Here is a 24,158-nt window from a genome sequence, read left to right on the forward strand (position 1 = left end):
ATTTCGTGGGGGGGAAATATTCTTTTGGGGCTCCTTTTTTCTCTTTCTGATTCTACACATCTGGTTCATGGAAGTTTACCAACAGGATAAACAACATACTGCAGCTCTAAACCAGCTAACCTGCAATATCTCCCGAAATTGTACATTTGTGGTTCATACTCTTAAGTGTAGTCTTTATCATTCTTGTTTTTATCCTTTAGAAGAAAATTCTCAGTGTAAATTGCTGAGAAAGATGATGATGATGATGGATGATAAAAGCAGGAGCTCTGCAGCGATAATATGAAATTAGCCAGGTTTGTAACAAACAACAGATAAGTTGTCCTTGGACTTACCAGAATATGCAGCTAAGACAATTTGATCTCCACTAATAACAAAGTTTATGAGCATTAACAAAAAAGGGCAAGATGAGTAACTTACCTGGTATAAAACCCCTGAATAATACAGTATCAAACGATAATTTTAAATAATAAAGAATAAAATAAAAACTCACACTATAAAAATCACAGGAAAAGAAAACAAAGGTATTTTCCCATACAAGGTATGGCTTTCATAGCCAGTGAAAGCTTACTGTAATTCTATAAATAAAATCTACAGCAGGTATTTTAAGTTGCAATAACAATAGAGTATCTGCAGATTGCATAAATATGTTGTTGTGTCACATAATATCAAAGTTATTTGCAAAAATTATACAATCTGGAATGCTTTAATATGAGACACAACAATGTACTTAAACATACATTAATAAGAAAATGAGAGCAATCATTATATAAAATGTATTTTTGGGATGCATTAAGTTAGCAGTGCTATCAAGGTTAAATAAGTAAAGTGAAAAGTCGTCTTTTCGGTAAGCTGCTCATTGATCCCAAATTTTGCCATCAAGACTTTCTCTGTGCCATACTCCTGTTGGATCTTTAGAGTCCCAAGGGCAAGTTGCAAGCAGTTGGGAGCCTTTAGGGATAATTCTGTTAACATCTGTGGTGTTTGCTTGTCATAGCCATTATTTTTTTTTCCTGTTTGTGAAAGAGAGATGATTTGGTAAAGGCAGATTTCATTCATTTAGACTGTAAACTTCTTAGAGCAGGGACCATGTTCTGGACACCACTCATCACATTGTTGGCACTCAGTAAATAAACAACAACAATATGAATAATTCACTTTGCCAATTTCCCACTTATTTGTTGTGCTGATCCCCTTGGTTCAGTAATCTCCTTAGGAATTTTCAGATTCTTTTGGCCTACTTGCCCTCTTTCTTTCCTCCTTTCTGTAATCTTTCTTTCTGGAGTTGCTACTCTTGTCAGTCCAAAACCTCTTATTTTTGAGGTGTTGCTGTTTTATTTGCACTTAAAGCAGATGTGTTCGAGAAAGCTACACTTCTTTCTGCATTTGGTAAATCTGGTGTGTCATACTCCCATGGACAGACTTCGGCTCGAGATGTTAAAGTCTGCTGTAAGTTACTGCTTGGTTTATAAGAGTCAGATGAAAGCATATTTCCCGCAGAGGAAGATGCATTTTTTTTCTGTTCTCCCAATTGATTGAGCTTTTCCTTTTCTACTGCTTGCATGGCTGCTTTAGGGGGAAGTTCCTCAGATTCCCCTGCACAAGTATTTGCTGTGTATTTATTAACACTCTCACATTTAAGCCCAGGGACAACCTGAGACTTGGAATTCAAATGTTTTTTCTCATCTTCCAAAAACTGCTGCTCTTGTGTCTCCCGAGCACATGCTTCAGATTTCTCTGTGCTCTTCTGATTTGACTGCTGATATCCTTCAGCTGTCTTAAGCTTGTGATGAGATTTCCCCTTTGGCTGGGAAGGGTGACTTTTCTCTGGTTCAGAGGAAGCAATAGACACGTGTTTTTGAACTTTAGATTCAGAAGGCACAGGACCAGGCATTTGGTCATAGAGCTCCCAAGGACAAACCTCTGCAATGTCAAAATTGTCCTTATGCAGTGACTTAGCCAGGCCTGTGTCAGAATTTGCAGACATCTGACTAACCTTTTGCTGTTTCATGATTCCAGATTTATGGGGTTTTTTTGCCTCCTCAGAGTGGGTAGAATTCTTCCGATGGGAATCTTTTTGCTCCCCTTTATCTGAGACTGAGTGCTTTTTGCTGGCCTCCTTACCTTTCTGTTGAGATTTATGGGATTTGCTGTTTTCTTCCAGGCTTTGCATTTTACCAGTTAATCCCAGAGTCTTTTCCTTGGCACTAGCAATAACACTAAGAGATTTCTGTAACACAGACGTTCTTGGATGCAGAGGCTTCTTATCTGCACTTAAGTTATGTGCGCTTACAGATTTGCACACCAAAGGGACAGATTCAGTGGACACAGCTTCAACTTTTTCCGTTGCTTTTTTTGTTAATTTGTTTCCACTCAAAGAATCCAGCAGTGAGTTCTCTGTACTTATAACTTCTGCACTTTCTGTAGTTAAGCTATTAGGCTGTTCCGTTTGATCTCTAACATGATCATAAGTGCTGTGGGACTTTTTTAATGAAAAGACTCTGTTTTTCAAAGACTCCTCTTTTGGCTTTACATAACTGGTGGCATCCTGGGGGGCTTTTCTCACTAAAGCAGCATTTTTTGCAGAACTGTGCTCCATAAGGTCTTTATCCTCCCTAGAGCACTGCCTGGTGACTGTCTCAGGGATTTCAGTAATTCGTCTCATTATTGAGCGGCCCAAGCCCTTTTTTGAGCACCGCTTTTTCTGAAGATGTGGGTTATTAGCAATCATCTTTTTCCTTTTGTAGATTTCAAGTTGTGCATACAGTTTCTTCAACTCATCCTGCAAAACAAAAGCAAAACTAATATGTGCAACACAAATCAAGGCCACTAACCAGGCTAGGTGACCTGCATTTAGATTAGAATGAACTGAACATTATATTGAATTATTTACTATGACTTTTCTAGTGTTCGCCATTTTTCCATGTACTTAATTACAATATTTTTATTATAAAGGTAAATTCAGACCTACACCCACTGCATAGAATAGTTACCATTGAATATGGTCTCATGGCATATAACATGCCAGGTTTAATATGCAGTCATGACGTATTTTCACTATTCACCTGGCATGCAGTGGACAATTAGGCTGTATTTTGGATAGCATACACTGAAACCAATTCAATCAGAAGTAGTCCTTTTATCCAATCAAGCAGGGATCTCATTTGAGCAGATTATTAGGTTTCATATATTTATATATTATATGATGACAACAAATGACATATCACTGTGTCAGTGGTCATATTTCAAAACTGGCTAGAAGAGCCTCTGTTCCCAAAATGGGTCACGCCAGGGATATTTCAAACCATTCAATCTTGAGTGAATCTCTTAATAGCATACAACAAAGCCCTGTCTGCATTTGTGTATTTTCCTAAATGTATGTCACATGACTTGATACTACAGTTCTTGCTAGACACAAAATGGCTCATTTTGCTGTGCGTCTGCAGTAAAAACAAATCAAACCGGTGTAGCTCAGAGTTTAGAAAAACACTTCTTAAGAACAAATTACTCTTAAAAGCATAGTAGTTACCCTGATGTCTTCAGGATCCAAACTATGTTCACTCCATGCTGAATTGATACTGCTGTTTAGGTAGGACCCAGATCGACCCATGTCAAGTTCATCTTCATATGCCTCAGTAGCTATATCATCTCGAGGATTATTGCTTGAGTGGGAAAACTGAAATACATATTTGTAAGAGGATGCTGCAGTTAACATATTGTTAAGTTTAATGTTAATGTTCTAAAGTATACAACTATGCTTCACACTCCATTTTACCCATCTGGCCTCAAATGGTTGCAATCACCACATAAATGTTATTAGAACAGGGAATATAGTACAGAATATTATTTTTATAGATTGGGTACTATTTTTAGTGGTTGGTTAGCCTGAAAAGGTTTAGAGGTTCATTTAAAAAAATCATTCCTAGCTTTCTATGCTTATCCAAATCTCTAGGATTAAACTAGGTGCAGGATTTCTAGTTCTTTCAAGGAGGCTGCGAATACCACAAAAATAACCTTTGCCCAGAGTGTAATAATCTTGCATATTGTAGCTCTCCCATTTTATGTCTTGACCAAAAAAAGGAGGAGACAAGGGTGCAAACATGACTTATGAGGAAAGACTGAGGGAACTGGGCTTATTTAGTCTAGAGAAGAGGAGACTGAGAGAGAATTTAATAGCAGACTTGTACTACCTGAACGGGAATTTGAAAGAGGATCAAGCTAGACTGTTCTCACTGGTGGCAGATGACAGAACAAGGAGCAATGGTCTCAAGTTGGAGCAAGGAATTTTAGGTTAGATATTAGGAAAAACTTTCTCACTAGGAGGGTAGTAAAGCACTGGAACAGGTTACCCAGAGAGGTGGTGGAATCTCCATCCTTGGAAGTTTTTAATACCTGACTAGACAAAGCCTTGGCTGGGATGATCTATTTGGGTATGGTCCTGCTTTGAGCAGGGGGTTGGACTTGATGAACTCCTGAGGTCCCTTCCAACCCTAATTTTCAATGATTCTAAGCATTTGCGTGACCTGGCTCTAGTCTAGTGTAAGCCACCTAACCATGAGTTGGGATCTCATGTGTGCAAGTGTTCACCATTTGCTGGGAGGAGGTTCTGGCAGCCAAAGACAAGTAACTTGTGGGGAGCTAGGCTGGTCAGCATCAGGGGAGTTAAAACAGCTCAGGTCCAGAACTGTGGTGAGTGGCTGGGCTTTCCCAACCCCAGGGCTGTGTTATGAACACAAGATGTGCTTACTATGAAAAATAAGGAGAAAAATAGTTAGCCAATCCTACCTTAATCTTAACAAAGGTTCACTCCAAAGGGGGAAAAAAGGTTTGAATCTGTTCCTTTTTTATTCATACTGGTTCACTTGCCCCTATTAATATGAGCCAGAGAGTAGCTGTTATAAACTGGTACAGCCTCATTGACTCCATGTCTTTACATCATAGCATATGGGATTTCGTCTGTATAATTATGGTCACATTTAGTCTCTTGTTTTCTAGAATTTGTCAAGATGTAAGGTGAAACCTCTGTGAAGAGGCACTCAGAAAATATATAGGAAAGGGAATTTTAATCTGTGTCTCTGAGATATAGCTTGAGAAAGATTAATTTTAAAAAAACTTGGTGGAAAATGATGTTTTTAACATGCTTTAAAAAGCAAGTGGATATGAAAAAGAAAATATATACCATTACTAAAAACATTAGATCAGTAAAAATGACTGCAGGATATTCAAAGTTTGCATCACAATCTTGCATTGGTATGACTCGCTATTTTAGGTATATTTGATAGATAAGAGCATGCACTGCTTTGAGACATCAGCAATAGTTATAAATAGCAGCAGGGTGAGCTGAGAATTATGTCAAACTTAAGTGTGAAGGTTTTTGTTTTATTTTTACCCTTAATATCCTCTTTGGTCCTTGTGCTTTGGACTATTATGTAAGTAAAATTTTATGGGTCTTTACAACACCATCATTATGAAGTCAATGTTTTGATGGGATTTTCTGCACAAAGAATGCTATATTCTAATCATATCATCCAGAATTTCATTGTCACAAGAACACATCACACTGAAATGGTATTTATTCGATCCTTTGAAAATCCAGTGCTAATGGAACAAAATGCCGTATAAATAAATTTGCTTTAAAGTCCATGTGCTCGTAAAAATTCCTCTCCAATATTAAGTCACTTTTCTCTACTGCTAAATACAGCAGGGAGAAAGACAGGATTGGCAGAACCCTAAACAATGAGAAAAAATAATATACAGCAGAGGGCCCTGTATTACACCAATATGTATTTAAATTGTATTTAACAAAATACGAGAATATGTGGTAGATGGAACTGCACACTACCCCTAATAGCAACTGACAGGATGGGCAGAGCCTGGTCCCTACACAGGCCAGATCTGGCCAGTGGACCCAAACTGGCAACCAGGGCAGATGCAGTGGCGTCCTATCTGCCTTTGCAGAGGAGGGCCAAGAGGAAACCCAGCCCCAATCCAGCTGTGTGGGGTAAGGGGGCATAGTCTAGCCCCAAATTGGTCCCATGGGCTGATCTAGCCCTAAGGAGGTAGAAGGCATGACCCGACCCTGCAGGAGGAAGTGGACATGGCCTGGCCCCAGCCGGGCTGGGTGGGAGGAAAGGGGGCATAGCCCAGCCCTGTGGGTAAGGGAAGGAGGCATGGTCCAGCTCCAAACCAGCTGCACATGAGGGGGGTCCAGCCCTGCAGGAGGAAAGTTGTGGTGCCCAGTCTCAACTTGGCCAGGGGGAAGGGAAGGAGGTGTAATCTGGCCCCAACTGGGGTGGGTGGAGGGAAGTGGGTATGGTCCAGACCCATGATGGTGAATGGAGAAAGGGACATGAGCTGGTTCCGAACTAGCTGCACAGAGCAATGGGTGCATGGCCTGGCCCTAATCTGGCTGTGCTAGTGGAGGATTGTCTCCTGGCTGTAACCCACTCTGTAGGGCTTGGGAATTTGGCACTAGGGAGGGGTGGGCAGGGGGTAGCTCCTACTGCTTCCCCACTGCCAAATTTCCCGACCTGTGGGGACCGCTGTGAACTGGATGTCAAGGCTTTGCAGGGTGGAGGTTGAGCACCCTGGACTAAAGGGAAATAAAACACATGTTTTACCAGTGGGTTTCACAAGAATGGCAGGACTGAGAAATCTTGGGTACATTTCCAGGATCTGAAGGGGAGCATGCTTCTACTCTGTTGCTGCCATCTTGTCTTTTTCCAAGTCCTGTCTCTTTCCTCCTGCACCCATTTTTTAATACTGTTGACCCCCACTGACTCCTTGTCTCAGTCCAAATCACCTTATCTAGCCTGTCCTAGTTGCTATTTTTTGAGTGTTTGATATCAAACCTAGTCTCATTTCCTAGGTAGTCTTCCCATCACCCCATTTGCCCGTTCGAGCCTTCCTACACTCCTCATATCTCTTAACCAGTTAGTCCCAGCTATCCTTAGGTCCCCATTAACTCCTCACTTGGTCTCACTCTTCTTCCATCTTCCACATCTCCCATTTCTTGTCCTAACTTCTTCTTTCCTCAATCCTGGGTCTTGATTTTGTCCTTTCTCCGTTCAAGTCAAGAAGACCTGAACACTAGTAATGAGAATGCAAGGAAGTCTTCCTGATCTCATTTCCTCTGTCTGATCACAGCAGTCCTGAGACACTGGCCAGAAAAAGCCTTCCACATTCCTGCAGCCCTATGACAGAGCACGTTCTGCCCAGAGAGAGTCTTTGATACATTTTGCTGCCAAACTCTAACTTGCCTTCCACTGACAGGGCATGAACTCAGATTTTTCAAGTTCACACATGGGAAATTTATAAGAAACTAAATATAGGGTCTGATAATGCTGAACAGCATTAAACTGTAGGTGTTTCTAAGAGATTAGTTTAAGCAACTCCATTCCTCACCACTATCTCACTTCTCACTATCTGAAGAAGACTGAAGAGGGATTTGAAAATAAGCTTCAAATACCTGAAGGGCAATTATAGAGAGGATGGAAATGGGTTTTTTTTCATAACCATTGAGGACAGGACTTCAAGCTTCAGAAAGTGAAATTTATGTTGGAGATTAGGGAGAATTTTCTGACTACAGGGGTGGTCAAGCATTAGAACAGGTTACTTAGAGAAACTGTAGAATCTCCCTTCTGGAAAGTTTTAAAGAACAGGTTGGATAGACACTTTGCTGGGATACTTTAGTCAGGGATGATCCTACCTTCAGCTGGGAGCATGACCTCGTGAGGTCCTTCCAACCCTACTTTCCTATGATCTCCCATTCTCCATTCTACAAATCTAAGGCACTTTCTCCCCCCCTACCAACATAGTTACATTAACCAGAGTCAGCTAAACAAATAATTTCTTTTGGATTGAGACAATACCAGCCTGATTTCCATATGACATCAAGGAACCACAATATCTTTTTTTTCAGTGTCACACATTCTGACTGTAGATACTACACCTTCTTCCCAAACACCATCTTACTATAAGCTGTAGAGACTGCCATACCTAATACAGGCTGGATATCACAATTTTCTCCCTCCCAACATAGACCAAAATGAACAGATTTTATGTAGGGCTCCCATATTATATTCACCATGTTAAGTCTACGTAAACGAAATACTGTTTTGTGAACTGTCTTACTGTTATTCATCAAGCAAGTCCACTCTAAGATTAAACATTTCTAGAAGTGAAATAGATGAACAAACTAAGACCAAAAGACAATAATAAAGTCAAACCCTGAAGAATAATTCACTGGATAGTTTCTAAGCCTCTTCTTAATTTAGACACATCTCATAGCAATACTTTTAAAACAGCTTATTTCCTAAATCCTGAAAGGCAGCAAGAGTCTTCTGATTTACTAATATGAACACTAGCTTATGATTTTACACTTAACAGAAAAATATTGATTATCAAAGGCCAGAAATAGTTTAATGGTAGAATTCCAGAAATTCAATTCAATTCAATTTATTAAGGATTTTGGTTAAAAGCTTTGCTCCTGAAAACAACAAGACAAACATACAGCCATAATATAAATAAATGTAAGCAAAAATAACAGAAATACAAATATAATAATAAAATTAAGCCAACCATTATAAAAACACTATTCCTACTCCTAGAATTAACATAATTAAGTATAAATACAGTATAAATGGTTAAAGTATAAATATAATGATAAATCAGATCATAAATCTATAAAAATATGGTACATAGGTCCATAATTGACAAAGTAAAATTAAATATGGTGATACAATTTATCAATGATATCAACAATAAAGGATGTTTAACTCGATTGCTTCAATAGAAATGTATTAGTTTCCCCAAATATTTTAACAAAAGAGGACTGAAAACAAATCTTTGTTACTGGACCAAAAACGTAATCCTCCTCTTCCAATAACCTGGTAATTTAAGAAAGAACATGTGTGCACAATTATATATTTCTGTTGATTAGTAAGAAAAAATAACAACAACGGCATACCTTTGGAATCAGAAGCAGCCCAATGGTAACTGTTACAGTCAAGTGTGTATGTGCAAAAAACAGCATCAACATCCAATCAGACTGAAGTTTCGAGGCAAGAATAAATCTGAAAGTAGAATTTGGAGAGCTGGCATTTCATCTTTCTTTTTCAATGCATAAATCTAAGAATCTTAATATTCCTGGAGATCATTTTTATATAAAGATCAAATATGAATAAGTTTGGCTTGCATAACTCTGGTACAGACTAAAGGTTACACATGTATGATAACTCCAAAGGACCTGAGAAAAAAAAATGCAAACCTTAAATGATGTGGTCCACCATTTAATCTGACCCTGCTAAGCCACATCTCCAGCTGGTATAAACTGTCACAGCTTTTTTGACTTTAGTTAATCTGTAACAGTTTATATAAAATGAGAATTGGACCTTCAGTTTTAAGTTATTTAATTATCATATTGATTTATATCACTTGCAGTGCATTTCATAAATATTAGATGATCCTAAGTTGCTGTTACAGGAAAGGTCTGACAAGTTATAACGTAGGCTATAGTTAAAACAGAGAACTAAACTGAAATACATTTTAATGTGGAACAGAAATGGCCTTGATTGCAGGAGCTCCCAGCTGAATACTACAGGGCTTAACACTGGTACAAACTTCAGTAATTCAATAATAATTTAATATTTTTCTTTGTTTCTTTAAGAGTGGTTTAATAAGCTCTGCAGTTAAAGCTGGCTGAAGCATGGTTTATCTGCATTTGTGAGTTACCAAAGATTTCAATGGTAAGCAATGAAATGGATGAATAGACATGCCATTGGCTTGTAATTTGAAGGTTTAAAAAAACAGAAATAGTATTGGCAAGCTCTTTAAAGTTAACTAGTATACACTGCCCAGGAACCATGTCCTTTTGTTAATGGTATTAGTCTGGCATGAAACCCTGTCTTATTTGTCATAATGAGTTCAAGGTAATTTGTTGTTTATTACACTGTAAGCATGCTGGTACAAGCACATGATAAATCATTATTAATTCTTCTTACCTAAACAGATGTTTCCACACTTAAATTTTAGAAGGGTTTTTTTTCCTAACACTTCAGTTGTCTTTTGGGCTGTCAAGAGGCATTAAGAATCACTACCTGTAGTCATCCTTTAGTTACAAGCTAGTGCTGGTCCAAAAATCAGGCAAGTAAAAAACAACTGATTATAGAATAAATATGTAGATCATGATATATGGGGAACTATTTTTACACTGGCAGGAGTTGAGGCTAGATAAATTCTAGGCTTCTTTCAACTCATTTCTCTGATTTACACCACTCCCTTTCTCTCTCTGTGCTATATATATACTCTATCAGAGCTAGCTCATCTAGTTAATAAAAGACAGGAGATCTCAATGGAATTGAATGTTCATTTAATGCCAGCTGCTCTGACCATTGTAAGGACTATTAAAAAGAAAAATATTAAAAAGAAAAAAAAGCTTGGAAATCTACCAGACTTGAAAAGCAGAGCTGATCAGAAAGGAAATTAAATCAAATCTATTGAACAGAGAAGAATTCTATCCGCCTCTCCCCCACATTGTATTAGTTTTTCAAGAGAAGATCTTGGGAATGGAGCAGAGGATATTCTATACACAGTCCCCTGTCCCATGCAATTCTCCAACCTGCAATTCCATGACGTTCTGCAATCCTGGGCTATATCTATACTACAAGGGCAGTACTAATGTGGCTGAGCCCCTCATGTGGGTGCAATTCTGCTGGTTTCCATGCTAGAGCTTTCCCAAAAGACACAAATTCTGATGCCTTCTGCCATCAGAGTTAAGTCCACCTGGGAGTTTTCCTGGTATGGCTGTGTTGGTTGTGGGGTGGGAACTTTTTATACTCTAACCCCACACAGCTATGCTATAAAAATATTGTAATGCAGAGGGGCCTTTCAAATACCCACCCACACAATAACTAGCACCCTGATAGGTGGTCATGTCCTCCCTATGACACCAGACATGTTTCCAATTGTTAAAAAATAGACCATAAGAAAAATAACCATGGTGGCTAAGATTCACTGTGATTCTGGTAGGAAGAGAGAGTACCATTCCATAGCCACAGGAATGTTAGAAATATATATCACAAATAAAACTTTGATATCTATTTTGGCAGCCAGGAGCTAAAAGAAGATTTCACATACACGTGTTTGCAAAATATGGTCTTTTTTTTCTTTTTGCATATATTTGTATTTTGGCAGGTGTGCCACAAATTAGGCTCACACTCTCCCCAGGTGCCATTCCCATCCCTTCTCCCTGCCTAGTCTGCTGCTCTGCTTCTTGCTCCCTGCTCTGTGCTCTTTCTGCTTCCATGCTGCTTTGCTGCCTGTCTCCTCCTTCATTTGCCATGTGCCACACATAGGCTGCCCATGACACTTGTGGTACACATTATATGTAAACCACCCCTGTATTAGGGAGACAAAAAAAGAAGATTTAGTATGTGGACAGATTATGAGAGTAAAGAAGAAAGAGATGTTGAAGAAAACAGTGAGGCTAGGTACAGACATTCAAAAAGCCTAAGACAGAATCAATCTAAGTTATGCAGTTTTCTGTAAGCAGTGTAGTTTACATCGGTAGTAAACAGAACGCACATTTCACCTTTTGGTCCGGGGGGGTGGGGGACAAACCTTAGTCTGGGTTCTGCTATTTTTAAACCAGTCTGTGTGCACCAAACTTCTGTTCTATTATGGGCACACCGCTTTCCAATCATTTATACTGGTAAAAGTGTAATGTCCGTACCTGGGCTCAGGCTGCAAGTTAGAATGGCAGAGCAGAATTCTCAGCAGAGACGGAGAAAATAAAAAGAGAGTTTAGAAGAGTGATTTTCAACCTTGACAGACTTGAGGCACTGTTTAATAGGTTTGAGGCAGCCCTCAGAAAACACCACCACTTAGTTTTCACTCTTTTCTGACTATAGAAAAATAATAGATCAATTCTTCTGTTGCAAAAAACTCAAAGATCACAGCTGGTCAGAATGTTTTTGACACTATGGATTCCTGGTTGAAATCTCTGATTTATTTTGCCAGTCACGTTTGCACATCTAACACTGTATGGCACCCCATGGCACCTGTGAAAAGATTTCAAGGCACCCCAGACTTTTATGGCACTCTGGTTGAGAATCACTTTTTTAGAAGAAGGAAACATGGCAAGATTTATTTTCACTGTATTTTGTTGGAGGAACTGGTGAATCATAAAGGAAGGTATCAGAAAGACAGAGAGACAGAGATGAGCTTCAGGCAAAAAGGAGGAGCCAGGGCACTGAGTGTAGATGGGAACATTGTCAGCAGAGATCTGATGAGGAAAATTTGAGAGGAGTGGAGGTTGCCCAAAAGATACTGAATCTCGTGCATAATGTTAGGTTTTCCTGGAGATTTTTTTGTTTTTTGCAGTGGAAGTTTTGGAAAAAAAATCAAATGGATCATTTTCATGTAACTCTAGCAGAGACCCTTTGTTTGTTATTCTTATAATAAATTTACCACTATGAAATTCAAGGCTCATTATACTTCATAATGAATGTATTTTCATAAATATTGCTACAGTATCATATAAGTATCCACTATATTAGTAATAGCAGTAGTAGTGTTGATTTTTATATGCAGCATATAAATCATTATGCTTCATGCACAAACTAATACAATTTTTTTAAATCCAGGATTTTAACTTGCCAATCTTTTACACACCATAGTGAATTCACATAAATCAATATGCTTATCTGCATTTCTTAGTGATACAAACCAGTGTGCAATGTGTAAATGAATCGAGACAGGCAGTAGTTCTAAGAAATCTACTGCATCACAGAGACTGTTTTTTTAAATCTAACTGGCCAGTAACAAATCAATTACTATTCTGAAAAAAAATAATTATATGACAAATAAGTTGACTGTACATATTTTCCAATGCTATGGGAACATTTTGGTGTTTAATAACTGCTTAATTTGCAGATTCAAATATTTATGTGACCTTCTATTATGCATCCTATCCAATTTACCATTTTTAAATTGCACCATAAGAAACCTGAAAGATAAACAGTTAATTACTAGATCTACAGATCACTTGCCTAATTGTATGGAATATAGCAGAGATAATGAGCTCATTGTGAACTGCAACAGCCATATAACGTGGCTCATGAAATGCTGATGGGACTGTCCGCACTGCATAGCAGAGATAAACACCCCACAAGAGGAATAAAAATTCAGCTGTGAGAAGAACAAAAAGAAATAATTTGCCATTAGTTTATAAATGAAAAAGAAAGGAAATTTGAAGTTATATAACATGTTCTGTATATGTGTGTATATACAAATATATACACTTATAGACAGTATATATTCATAAATATATACATACACACATCTTAATATACTTTTAGATGTGGAAACTGTACACACTTCAGACATTCTATTTAAATTTTTACACAATGTACAACTAGATCTAGAATCTTTGTCTTCAAGGGTGTCTATTTTTTTCAATATACAAATTCAAAGACAAGCCTCTAATAAATCCATATCCATTTCTCAAATGCTAGCTTAGCAACTTGGAGATATTTGTAATATATTTTTATAGCTCTGGAAGCCGATATAATTGCTACTACCATTTTATGCATTTAATTTCAAAGGTTTATAACTGCGATATCAGTTCATTTTGGATTAAAACACATCCTCCACTCAGTTTAGCTAATTCTGTTTTGCCTCTGAATTAGAATATTATGAGTCTCTGTTGAGAAGCCTAATGATCTGGTAATTAGAACAAGTGACACATTTCTTCCTAATATGAAAGAATTAGGTAATGAAGGAAACAAATTAAGGATGAGTAAAGGCTCACGGCCAGCTCATATCATTCCTGCTACAGCTGACTGAACTGAATCTTACCTTTAGAGCTTGGATTCCAGTGGACATTTGTATTAGATTCATTTTGTTCTTAACACAATTACTTCACCTTAGCCAAATATACCTCATATTTCAGGAACCCACCTGCCTTTTTCAGCCTCTTATCTACTATTCTTGGAGGCTTTTGAGAGAACAGACCTGGAAGTGGCCAACCCTATCTGGGCCATGCTCTTCAGTCATGTCCCAGGGCTTTCTCTGAGTTCTCAGCCAGTGTCAAGATATGACAATGCCTACATTGGATTGGGTTTGCTGAATGTTGTGATGAGTACCATTATACCCCTATATTTACCATTGCCCATTTCCTGTATATATGAAATTGCTTTGCAAACCTTAGGTTAGATATATTAGAAACATACCTTTATCACATTTTACCCTATCAAAAGCACCAGTTACAGGTTCTTTTATTTTCTCAGAAAACAGTGAGCACAGTGACCCCAATAATTTTATTTTCAGTGTTAAATAACATTTCATTTCATCTGATATTTTATCAGAGAATAAAAGTGCCAAGAGGTCCATAAAAAAGTCTTGCTTCACCTTATAAACCTTGTTTTTCTCAAGACTCTCTCAGCAGCAATACAACAGTATTACAAACAGCTCTGGCTGAGCAGCTCCATGGGGAGAAGGATAAAGGCAAATGGTTAATTTCTAGTTTTGTTAGGAATCTAAATGTTTGATCCAAAATAACTGGGTCTTACTGGTCAAACTGGTACAGCTGAGGTACTTGGATGAGACCTATGGGGGCAGTGTAATACAGTCCCATCTCCATTCGTGGAGCTCCAGTGCTTCTGAAGAGAAGGAAGGTCTTGGGACTGAAGTGCATGAAGCTGGAGAGGATGAAAAAAAAACACACCCTAGCTGGGATCTCCTTTCCAGTGGAAGTCCCTGTATCCTCTTGCACTGAGGATATTTATATGGGGAAGGGGTAGCAGGGAGTGAGCCAGGAGAACTCCAGTCAAAAGAAGGAAAAAGACTGTAGTAGTGGAAAATTACATTATTAGGAATACAGACAGTTTAGTATGTGATGGGCAAGAGGACTGGCATGACAGCAAATCTCATGAGACATACTGACCCATTTGTTAGGAGTGCTGGGAAGGATCCAGAGGTGGTGATCCATGTTGGCACCAATGACAAAGCGCAGGAGAATATCTTGGAAGCTAAACGTAGGCTGATAGGGAAGAGACTTAAGCCCTGGAGCCCCACTGGAAACATGTTCAGAAATGTTTCTAGTACTACACTCTAGTCCAGGGAGGCAGGCAGATCTGCAGAGTTTCAATGTGTGGATGAGGAGATGGTGTACAGAGGAGGGGATTAGGTTTATTGGGAACTGGGAATCCTTTTGAGACAGGAAGAGCCTGTTAAGGTGGAGCTTGCCCCTCCTATACAAAAATGATACCAAACTGCTGACATGTAACATTAAAAAAGGTGCAGATCAGCCTTTAAACTAAAAATGGAGGAAAAGCTGACAGGTACAAAACAGCACATGGTCCAGATGGATGCTTCCATTAGGGCTGAAACAATAAACAGTCCAGATCCTCCCAAAGAGGATGAGGAATAGGATGGAATGGCTCAAATTAAACAGGGAGGAGCAGCAAAAAAAGAGAGGTACCCAGTTTAACAGGATGCCTCAAAGTAGACACCTAGGCACAAATAAAAAGTGCATTTAGGCAAATGCCAGAACTCTAAGAACCAAGATTGGGAAGCTAAAATACTCGGCATTAAATTAAAATCTTGAGACAACAGGTCTCTCAGAGACATGGTGGTTAAGAAAAAATAATATCACTGTCTACCGTAATACCCAGGTACAAACTATAAGAAATGGACCATTTTCAATTCAGATTCAGATTTGGCCCGAATTGGGGAAAGTTATTCGATTTGGTGGTTTGGATCACTGTCCCTGATTGGATTTGGTGGAATCTGAATCTGAAGATTCAATGCTGATTCGGAGAATCAGGGATTCAGCTTTAAATGTTTTTCCTACATACCTCGAGGTACCAGGCAGCTTGTGAATGCTGCAATGCTGGGGTGGATGGAGCATCCCATAGGAGCACGGGGCGGGGAACTCTGCGTGCTTGGCAGCAAACCCGGAAGTGGACCTGACATGCTTCTGGTCCACTTCTGAGCCTGCTGCCACACAAGCTGGGGAGCCCCCCATGCTCCACTAGATTTGAATGATCTTCCACTGGCAGCATTGATGGTACTTTTTTAGTGACTTGGGGTGTCTCCTATATGTTGTCCATATCTCAGCTCCATACAGTGAGGTGGGGATCACAGCTGCTTGACAAACCATGAGCTTAGTTTCAGATATGGTATCATAATTTTTTAATACCCATCTCCTCAGGCATCCAAAAGCTACACTTTGCACATTTAAGGTGATACTGGATTTCTCCACTGATGTTGTATGTCTTCTGAGAGACATGGCTTCCCAGGTATGGGAAATACTCAGTGTTCTTCAGAGTCTCACTGTGAATCTGAATTACCAGAGCTGAGGGACTGGTCATTAAGCGCTTGTTGATAGAGGACCATAGTGTGTTATTTAATATCTTCATCAGCAATTTGGATGAGGGTGCAGAGAGCACCCTCTTCAAGTTCGCAGATGATATCAAGTTACAGGGCAAAGTTAATACACTGGGGGGCCTGGAGCAGATACGGGCCAATCTGGACAGGTTGGATCAATGGGCAGAACGAAATAGGATGAAATTCAACAAAGATAAATGTAAGGTACTCCACCTAGGGAGGAGGAATCCCCAGCACACCTATAGGTTGGGGGATCTTGGAGTCATAGTTGACTCCAAGAAGAACATGAGCCGGCACTGTAACGAGGCTATCAACAAAGCCATCAGGGAGGGCTCCAGAGATGGTGTCTTCAGGAGGGATTCGAATTCTACAACCACAAATAGCACTTCCAGGGAGAAGGCTTCCTAGGATGGGATGATCTCCGTCTCTTTCCTAGAGGTAAGCACCTGTTAACCTGCAAGTTGGCTGATCTCCTTGGAAGAGTTTTAAATTAGGTGCGATGGGGAACAGGGAACCGATGGTCGAGGAGAACCCAGGGTTGGAAAGCCACAATCAAGGCACCGGACCAAACCAGGTAAACACTAATGGGAACACATGCCATCAAGGCAAATGGACACCAAGAGCAGCCACTGGGGGGCTAAAATGTCTTTACACAAATGCCAGGAGTATAGCGCATGACTCGGCAGTAGGCATTGAGGGGTACAGGTTGTATAGATGAGACAGAGTGGGGAGAAAAGGCAGGGGTGTAGCTGTCTATGTTAAGGAGCAGTACACATTCTGTCATCAAGGCAGGAGTGGAGGAGGGGAATACTGAGGCATTGTGTGTCAGAATCCGAGGAAAAAGGCTTGGTAGTGGGGGTCTACTACAGGCCTCCTCCCCAGGATGATGAGCTAGATGAGGTATTCTCTAAGCAGCTTTCAGATGCCACACAGGCAAGCAAGGCAGTGGTCATGGGGGACCTAAATTTCCCTGATATCTGCTGGGAGGAACAGGTGGCCAAAACAAGCTGCTTATGGAGGTTCTTACACTGTGTGCAGGACCTCCACCTAACCCAGATGGTGTCCAGTCCCACCAGGGGTAGCGCCTTGTTAGACCTGGTCTTAGCAATAGGGGATGATCTCATGGGGGACATGTGAGTACACAGTAACCTGGGTGATAGCAACCATCACTTGGTAGATTTCACTGTCCAGCAAAGGGTGAGAAAAATATCCAGTGATGCTAAAGTTTTCATAGTTTCATAGTTTGTAGGGTCGGAAGGGACCTGAGCAGATCATCTAGTCCGACCCCCTGCCATGGCAGGAAAGAGTACTAGGGCCAAATGACCCCGGCAAGGTGTTCATCTAACCTCCTCTTAAACACCCCCAGGGTAGGAGCCTGCACCACATCTCTTGGAAGCTGGTTCCAGACCCTAGCTGCCCTGAGTGTGAAGTAGCGCCTTCTGATATCTAACCTAAACCTACCCTCTGCCAGCTTGTGACCGTTATTCCTGGTCACTCCTGGCAGTGCTCGGGGAAACAGTGACTTCCCCAATGAAGTTTTAGACTTCAGAAGGGCCAACTTTAGTAAACTGAGAAACCTAGTCAGTAAGGAGGTGAAACTCAAGAGCATCAAGCTAATGGGGGTCCAAAAGGGTTGGAAGTTTCTCAAGGGAGTGATCCTTGGGGAACAAAAGGAGTCTATCCCGTTATGCAGGAAAGGGGCTAAGGGGATAAAGAAGCCCCGCTGGCTGAACAGGGAGCTTCAGGAAAGACTGGAGGCAAAGAAAGAGATCTACAGACAGTGGAAGCAGGGGGCAGCCACCAAGAAGGCATACACCACCCTAGTGTCCTATTGCAGGGAATCAGTTAGGCAGGCCAAGGCAGGACTGGAGCTTAGACTGGCTACAACAATCAAGGACAATAAAAAGTCCTTCTACAGATACACAGCGAGCAAAAGGAAAGTGTAGAGTAGCACAGGGCCTCTGCAGGACAAATCAGGTCAATTGATGGTTGATGCAGAAAAAAAGGCAGAGCTCTTCAATGAGTTATTTTCTTCAGTATTTCTTAATAATGACCAAGACAATTCCCCTACCTTGAGCATAGATAGATGTCCAAAAGGCACCAGACCGCCTAAGGTTAGTGCTGACTTAGTTAAAGAGCACTTGGAAGGGCTGGATGGGTACAAGTCAACTGGCCGGGATGACCTGCATCCACGGGTGCTGAAGAAATTAGCCAGGCTGAACTGCTGGCTTGGCTGTCTGAGCTCTCATGGTGCCTGAGGACTGGAAAAAACACAATGTGGTGCCCTTTTTTTAAGAAGGGAAGAAGGGATGATCCAGGTAACTTTAGGCCAGTCAGTCTTACCTCTATCCCTAGGAAAATACTGGGAAAAAATCATCAAAGAGTGTATTTGTGAAGGCCCAGCAGGGGAAACGATGCTAAAAGGAAACCAGCATGGGTCACAGGTAGATCCTGCCTGATAAAGCTTATAGCCTTTTATGACCAGGTCACACACTGCCTTGACAAAGGAGCTGAGGCCAATGTTATCTACCTAGATTTTAGGAAGGCCTTCGACACTTTGCATCCTATTCTCATAGGGAAGCTAATGGGCTGTGTTGTGGGTGCCTACATAGTCAGGTGGGTGGCTAACTGGCTTAGGGACTGTATCCAGAGAGTGGTGGTGGATGCGTCGTTCTTGGCCTGGAAGGAGGTGAGCAGTGGGGTCTCGCAGAGTTCAGTCCTTGGACCAGTGTTATCTAATATCTTCATCAACGATTTGGACGAGGGTGTGAAGAGCACCCTCTCCAAGTTCACAGATGATACCAAGTTATGGGGCAAAGTTAATACACTGGAGGGCAGGGAGCAGATACAGGCCGACCTGGACAGGTTGGATCAATGGGCGGAACGAAATAGGATGACTTCAACAAAGATAAATGCAAGGTACTCCACCTAGGAAGGACACCTACAGGTTGGGGGATGTCCTCCTCAGCAGCTCAGAGGCTGAGAGAGATCTTGGAGTCATAACTGACTCCAAGATGAACATAAGCCAGCAGTGTAAGGAGGCTATCAACAAAGCCAACTGCACCTTGTTGTGTATTAGCAGATGCATGATGCTCCCCCTCTATGCAGCAGTGGTCAGGCCACGGTTGGAGTACTATTCAGTTTTGGGTGCTGCACTTCAAGAAGAACACGGCGAATCTGGAGAGGGTTCAGAGGAGGGCCACTCGCATGATTAGTGGTCTCCACGAAAGACCCTACGTGGAGAGGTTGAGAGATCTGGATCTCTTCAGCCTTTACAAAAGACGGCTGAGGGGTGACCTTGTAGCCCCCTATAAATTTATCAGGGGAGGACAGCAGGGAATTGGGCATGTGCTGTTAACCACAGTGCTCCAAGGAGTAACTAGGAATAATGGGTACAAACTAGTGGAGAGTAGATTTAGGTTAGACATTAGGAAGAGTTTTTTTTACAGTAAGGGTGGCCACAGTCTGGAATGGGCTTCCAAGAGAGGTGGTACTATTACCTAACTTGGAGGTCTTCAAGAGGAGGCTTGATAGACACCTGGCTGGGGTTGTCTGACCTTGGCCCTCTTTCCTGCCTGGGGCAGGGGGTCGGACATGATGATCCACTGGGTCCCTTCTGACTCTATAATCTATGAATCTACCTCTCTACTTTTACCTGCATTACTACAGGTAATTACTGCCTTCCGCCCCCACCCCAGCCTGTCCCTCACCCCCTCACCTCCATTTCCATTTTCACTGACTGGATTTCTTGCCTGCATTGGATGCCAGCCTCTGGCTTCTTTACTATTCCTTCCACCCAGGAACAACACACACACAAACTGCAGGTGCTTCCTCAGCCTGACAAATGGTTTTTAAACCCAAAATCTGGCATCCCAGGCAGCTAAGCTAAACTCACCTGGAGCCTCACAACTCCACTGCAGCTAGCAAGCCTCAGGCCTGTCAAAGACGTGATGGGTCTGGGCTTTCCCCAACCAGGGCTGTGTGCATGCATGTGGTGGCTGGAGGTCATGGTGCCTCCTACTCACCTTTCACCAGGGAGATCCTTGGTCCTGGTACTTCCTGGGGCTGCCGTACCACCAGCAGTCCCACCAGGCCTCCCTGATCCTGGCAGAGTGCAGTTTTAGTGGTCATGCCTGAGACCTGGGGCTCCCTCCTTCCCCATAGACCATACCTCCAAGTTCATCCTGGCATGGAAGCTCAGCAGGGACATGTTCTTCCCTTGCTGGCTGGTGATGCAGTGACTGCCCCCTCCAGCTCTGAGAGCAGGGCATTAAGTGGTTTAAAAAAATAAAATGGAAATAGGTGCAGACAGAAAGAGGAGGGTAGCACTCACTGCATCTGCAGGTGGAGCTTGGGGATTCCCAGCAGCGGGAGGTTCACCTTGAGGAACACCAGCTACTCCACCAAACCAGGATCCAAGCAGGTGCAGTGGGGTGTCACTACATCCCCAGCAATGCTGAACCCCCTCTCACTTGGAACACTCATTGGTGGTTAGGACAGGTGCACCTGGGCAACCATGGCCAGATCTGGCCACATCTGGCTGTAGCTTGCCCAGTTGGCCAAGGGGCCACACAGCAGCAGCTCTACATCCTTGGTGAAGTAGGCAGCCACCAAGGCCTGAGTGCTACCTGCCTGATGGTGAGGTCTGGTACCTCTGGGTCCTACCGCAGTAGCCATGCCCTTGGCCCACTTTGGCAGTGCCTGTGGTGGAAGAGGAGATTGGTTGGTGGATGGCATGCTAGCATGGGATAGTGGATCCCCCTCTTCCATGTCCCCCCGCCTCCAATGTCCCTGACTCTCTTCACCATCACTTCTGTCCACTGATTCAGGCTTTGGCTGCTGCATATGATGCCCTTCATCCTCGGGTCACACATGGCAGCCAGCATGTGGACAGTAATGGACCAAGCCATTTCCTGATGCCCTCCTTTAGCTGTCTCACCAGTGCCTGGAGGTCTGGTGACAGTGGGTTGCCCGATCCAGGAACATTGATCCCCTGGAAGCTCTCTATTTAGCTCTGAAGTTCCCTTACTACAGGGATCACCTGGCTAAGGAGGGCATCACCAGTGCTGAGGGCCTTGGTGGCCTCAAGGAAGGGCTTGAGGATCACCAAGATCTGGGAGATTGTATCCCACTCAGCCCCGTTAAGGGGGCCACTGATCCCAATCTCCCTGAGCAAGGCCATCTCATGGATGGCTTTCTGTTGCTCCAGCATCCTCTTGAGCTTCAGGTGTGGAGTTTCACTGAGTCTCCACATCCTGCATGATTTTGTGCTGCAGGATGTTCAGCTGTGCTTGTTTGTCCCACAGCATCTTTGCCCCCCTTGATGCTCCGGTGGAAGTAACCTGCCACCTTCCTTCATTTGGAAATAAGCTTGTTGGTGGTGCTACAGCTGTCACCAGCAGCACTGTCCCCCTCCCAAGATGTCCCTGACTACAAGGTGGAACTTGTGTGCCACACAACAGATGCCACAGACCACCTTTACCATATTGGCCTTACTGTCAGTGACCACGAACCTGCAGGTGAGCTCGCCCTGCCCAATGAGCCGCCCCTGCACCAAGCAGTTCATGGCCCTTATGATCTCTGTTACCATTCTGGATCCCATGATCTCTGGGGGCCAAGCAGTTCATGGCCCCCACGATCTCTGTTGTGGGACTCATCCATCACTTTGGTTTGAAGGAGAGCCCACTGACAGCCTGGCTGGTCGCACCAGTGCCTTGTGAGGGAGAGCTAGGTCTGATCTCCACTCCGGCTGCTCCAGATGTCCAAGGTAAAGTGTAAGGCCACCTGTGGACCTGCCTTTCACAGCTCCTCCCTCAAGTACTCCCTGCATGCCTCACAGGGAGGGCATCACTGTCCTGCTGAAGGTGGTGCATGTGTGCACTTAGTATAATGGAGCCATGAGTGCCACGAGCCACCTGAACCCTGGCCACTCTACTAAGGAGAAGGGCTGTCCATCCACAACAAGCACCTTCTCAATGCTCTGGGTGATCTTGCTCACCCTGGCAATGCGCCCCTCCTTTCTGTCTGCCTTTCCCCCACTGTTCCAGGGTCACTTGCCTCTGTGTGGGGGGACAGGGGCTTTGGAACAAGACAGGGACTTTCCTTTGGGCATGCTCCCACTGGTTTCAGGCTGAGGAGGAGCTATGGCAAGGGGGCAGTGCCTACGAAGATGCATCAGCGTCCCCATGGTGCTCATGTGTTTTGTTCTCTTGCTTCAGCTGGTTTGGGCTCAGCAGTACAGGAAGATAGTGTATGTGGGATCTTCCTCCAGCTCAAAATGATCCCAGCCCACACTACCAGCTCACTTCTGGAGTGCAGGTGCATGTGTGGATGCTGCAATTTTCCCCTCCTCAGCAGGCAGAGCCATAGCGACAGGTGGAGAGGGCTCAGCTGAGCCACTTGCCTCCGCAACCTCTACCTTCGCCTCCTCTGAAGTGCCTTCTGGGGAAGGAGACCTGGGTCTAAGGGAAACTTGAGGGGTGTGAAGAACAAACTCAGATGATTCCCCCTCATTCCCCAGAATTTCTCTTACTATTGCACTCAGCTCTAGCTCCAGCTCTTCCTCTGGCACTGGAAGAATCAGCATAGGAAGTGAAATGGGGTGGAGGAGACTGTCATGTTGGTGCTGCTGCTGCTGCTTGTTGTCAACGTGTGTGTGTGTGCGGGGGGAGGGCTATGGCTGGTGTTCTTCGAGGGAATGCAGATTCAGGCACAGGCAGTGGCACTGGCACTGCTCCTCTCTTCTTGCTGCCTGTACTAGTGGAAGCCTCATGCCTGCTTGTTGTAGCAAAGAGGCTGCATCTCAGTTTGGGGGGGGGGGAACTTACACCTCTCCCTCTACCCCCTCTTCCACCCCTCCCTGAAGCCTTGCCAGCTGCCTTTCCAGCATGCTTCCTGGTGTTTTTCATAGTATCTTGTCTTCATAAAAAATATAAATGTATATATGTGTTTTCCAATATAAAATTCTATAATATACTTGCAATATAATAAATAACATCAAAATATATAAATTTATACGTGTGTCTTCCTATATAAATTCTATAGTATAATATGCAATATAATTATGCAATTGAAAAGAATAAATCAATTGATATATATAAAATAAAAGGGTCTAGAAAGAAAGCAAAAGGTATTGCAGAATCCCACTTGCTAGGGTAGCAAGTAGGAAATCAAAGCAATGGTAGTAGTAGCCTTTGTTGTCTAATGCTCAGTAACTGACTCCAAGGCATAAAGCAGGCCAGCTCAAACAATGGTGCCTTTTATGCTGTTTTTCCATCTCTGCCCCAAAGCACTAGGATTGGAAGGGACCACAGGGAAGGATCAGTCACTGGCCAGCTGCACAGTCAATGTCAGGGCAGTCCTTTCCTCTCTTCTCCCTCCCTCTCCTTACCTTCTGTTTCCCTACAGGCAATTTGAAACTTGAACTGTTTTGAAACTTTCAAAATGTTTTTACTGCCCTTGTTTCATTCTGAGGCTGTTTTGAAGCCTTTTGTTTCATTTCATTTTCACTGTTTTCAGTTTGAAATGAGTCGAAATGGTGTTGAAACAAAACAGTCAGCGAAATTACACAGCTCTAGTAGAGAATGGCCAGGGTGGCTAGAAGGGATGAAACAGAGCTAGTGTTTCAAAGCCAGCTCTGATATAGTGGGCCCAGGCTATATGGCCTGGCTAGATTAAAGGGGCAGAGGCCATGGAGGCCGAAGCCCCAACAGAGGTAACAATGTTACAGTAACACCTGCAAGGCTTAGGGCATTGTGTAGGGAAGGATTGGG

The 24,158-nt window shown here is 42.6% G+C and overlaps 1 protein-coding gene across 1 annotated transcript in view; it reads right to left on the minus strand.

Annotated features, from left to right (window-relative positions):
• Window positions 1-360: 360 nt before the first annotated feature.
• Window positions 361-24,158, minus strand: part of GPR158 (G protein-coupled receptor 158) — a gene marked incomplete at its 5' end in the record, with an annotated part of 371,372 nt that continues 347,574 nt past the window's right edge. Inside the window, 4 exons of the mRNA XM_019531865.1 lie at window positions 361-2,779; window positions 3,527-3,673; window positions 8,966-9,071; window positions 13,047-13,185. Coding sequence (XP_019387410.1) covers window positions 1,310-2,779; window positions 3,527-3,673; window positions 8,966-9,071; window positions 13,047-13,185 — 1,862 coding nt within the window. The remainder of the gene's footprint in view (window positions 2,780-3,526; window positions 3,674-8,965; window positions 9,072-13,046; window positions 13,186-24,158) is intronic.

Source organism: Crocodylus porosus, unplaced genomic scaffold, assembly GCF_001723895.1.
Source record: "Crocodylus porosus isolate Cpor-Errol unplaced genomic scaffold, CroPor_comp1, whole genome shotgun sequence".
NCBI lineage: Eukaryota > Metazoa > Chordata > Crocodylia > Crocodylidae > Crocodylus > Crocodylus porosus.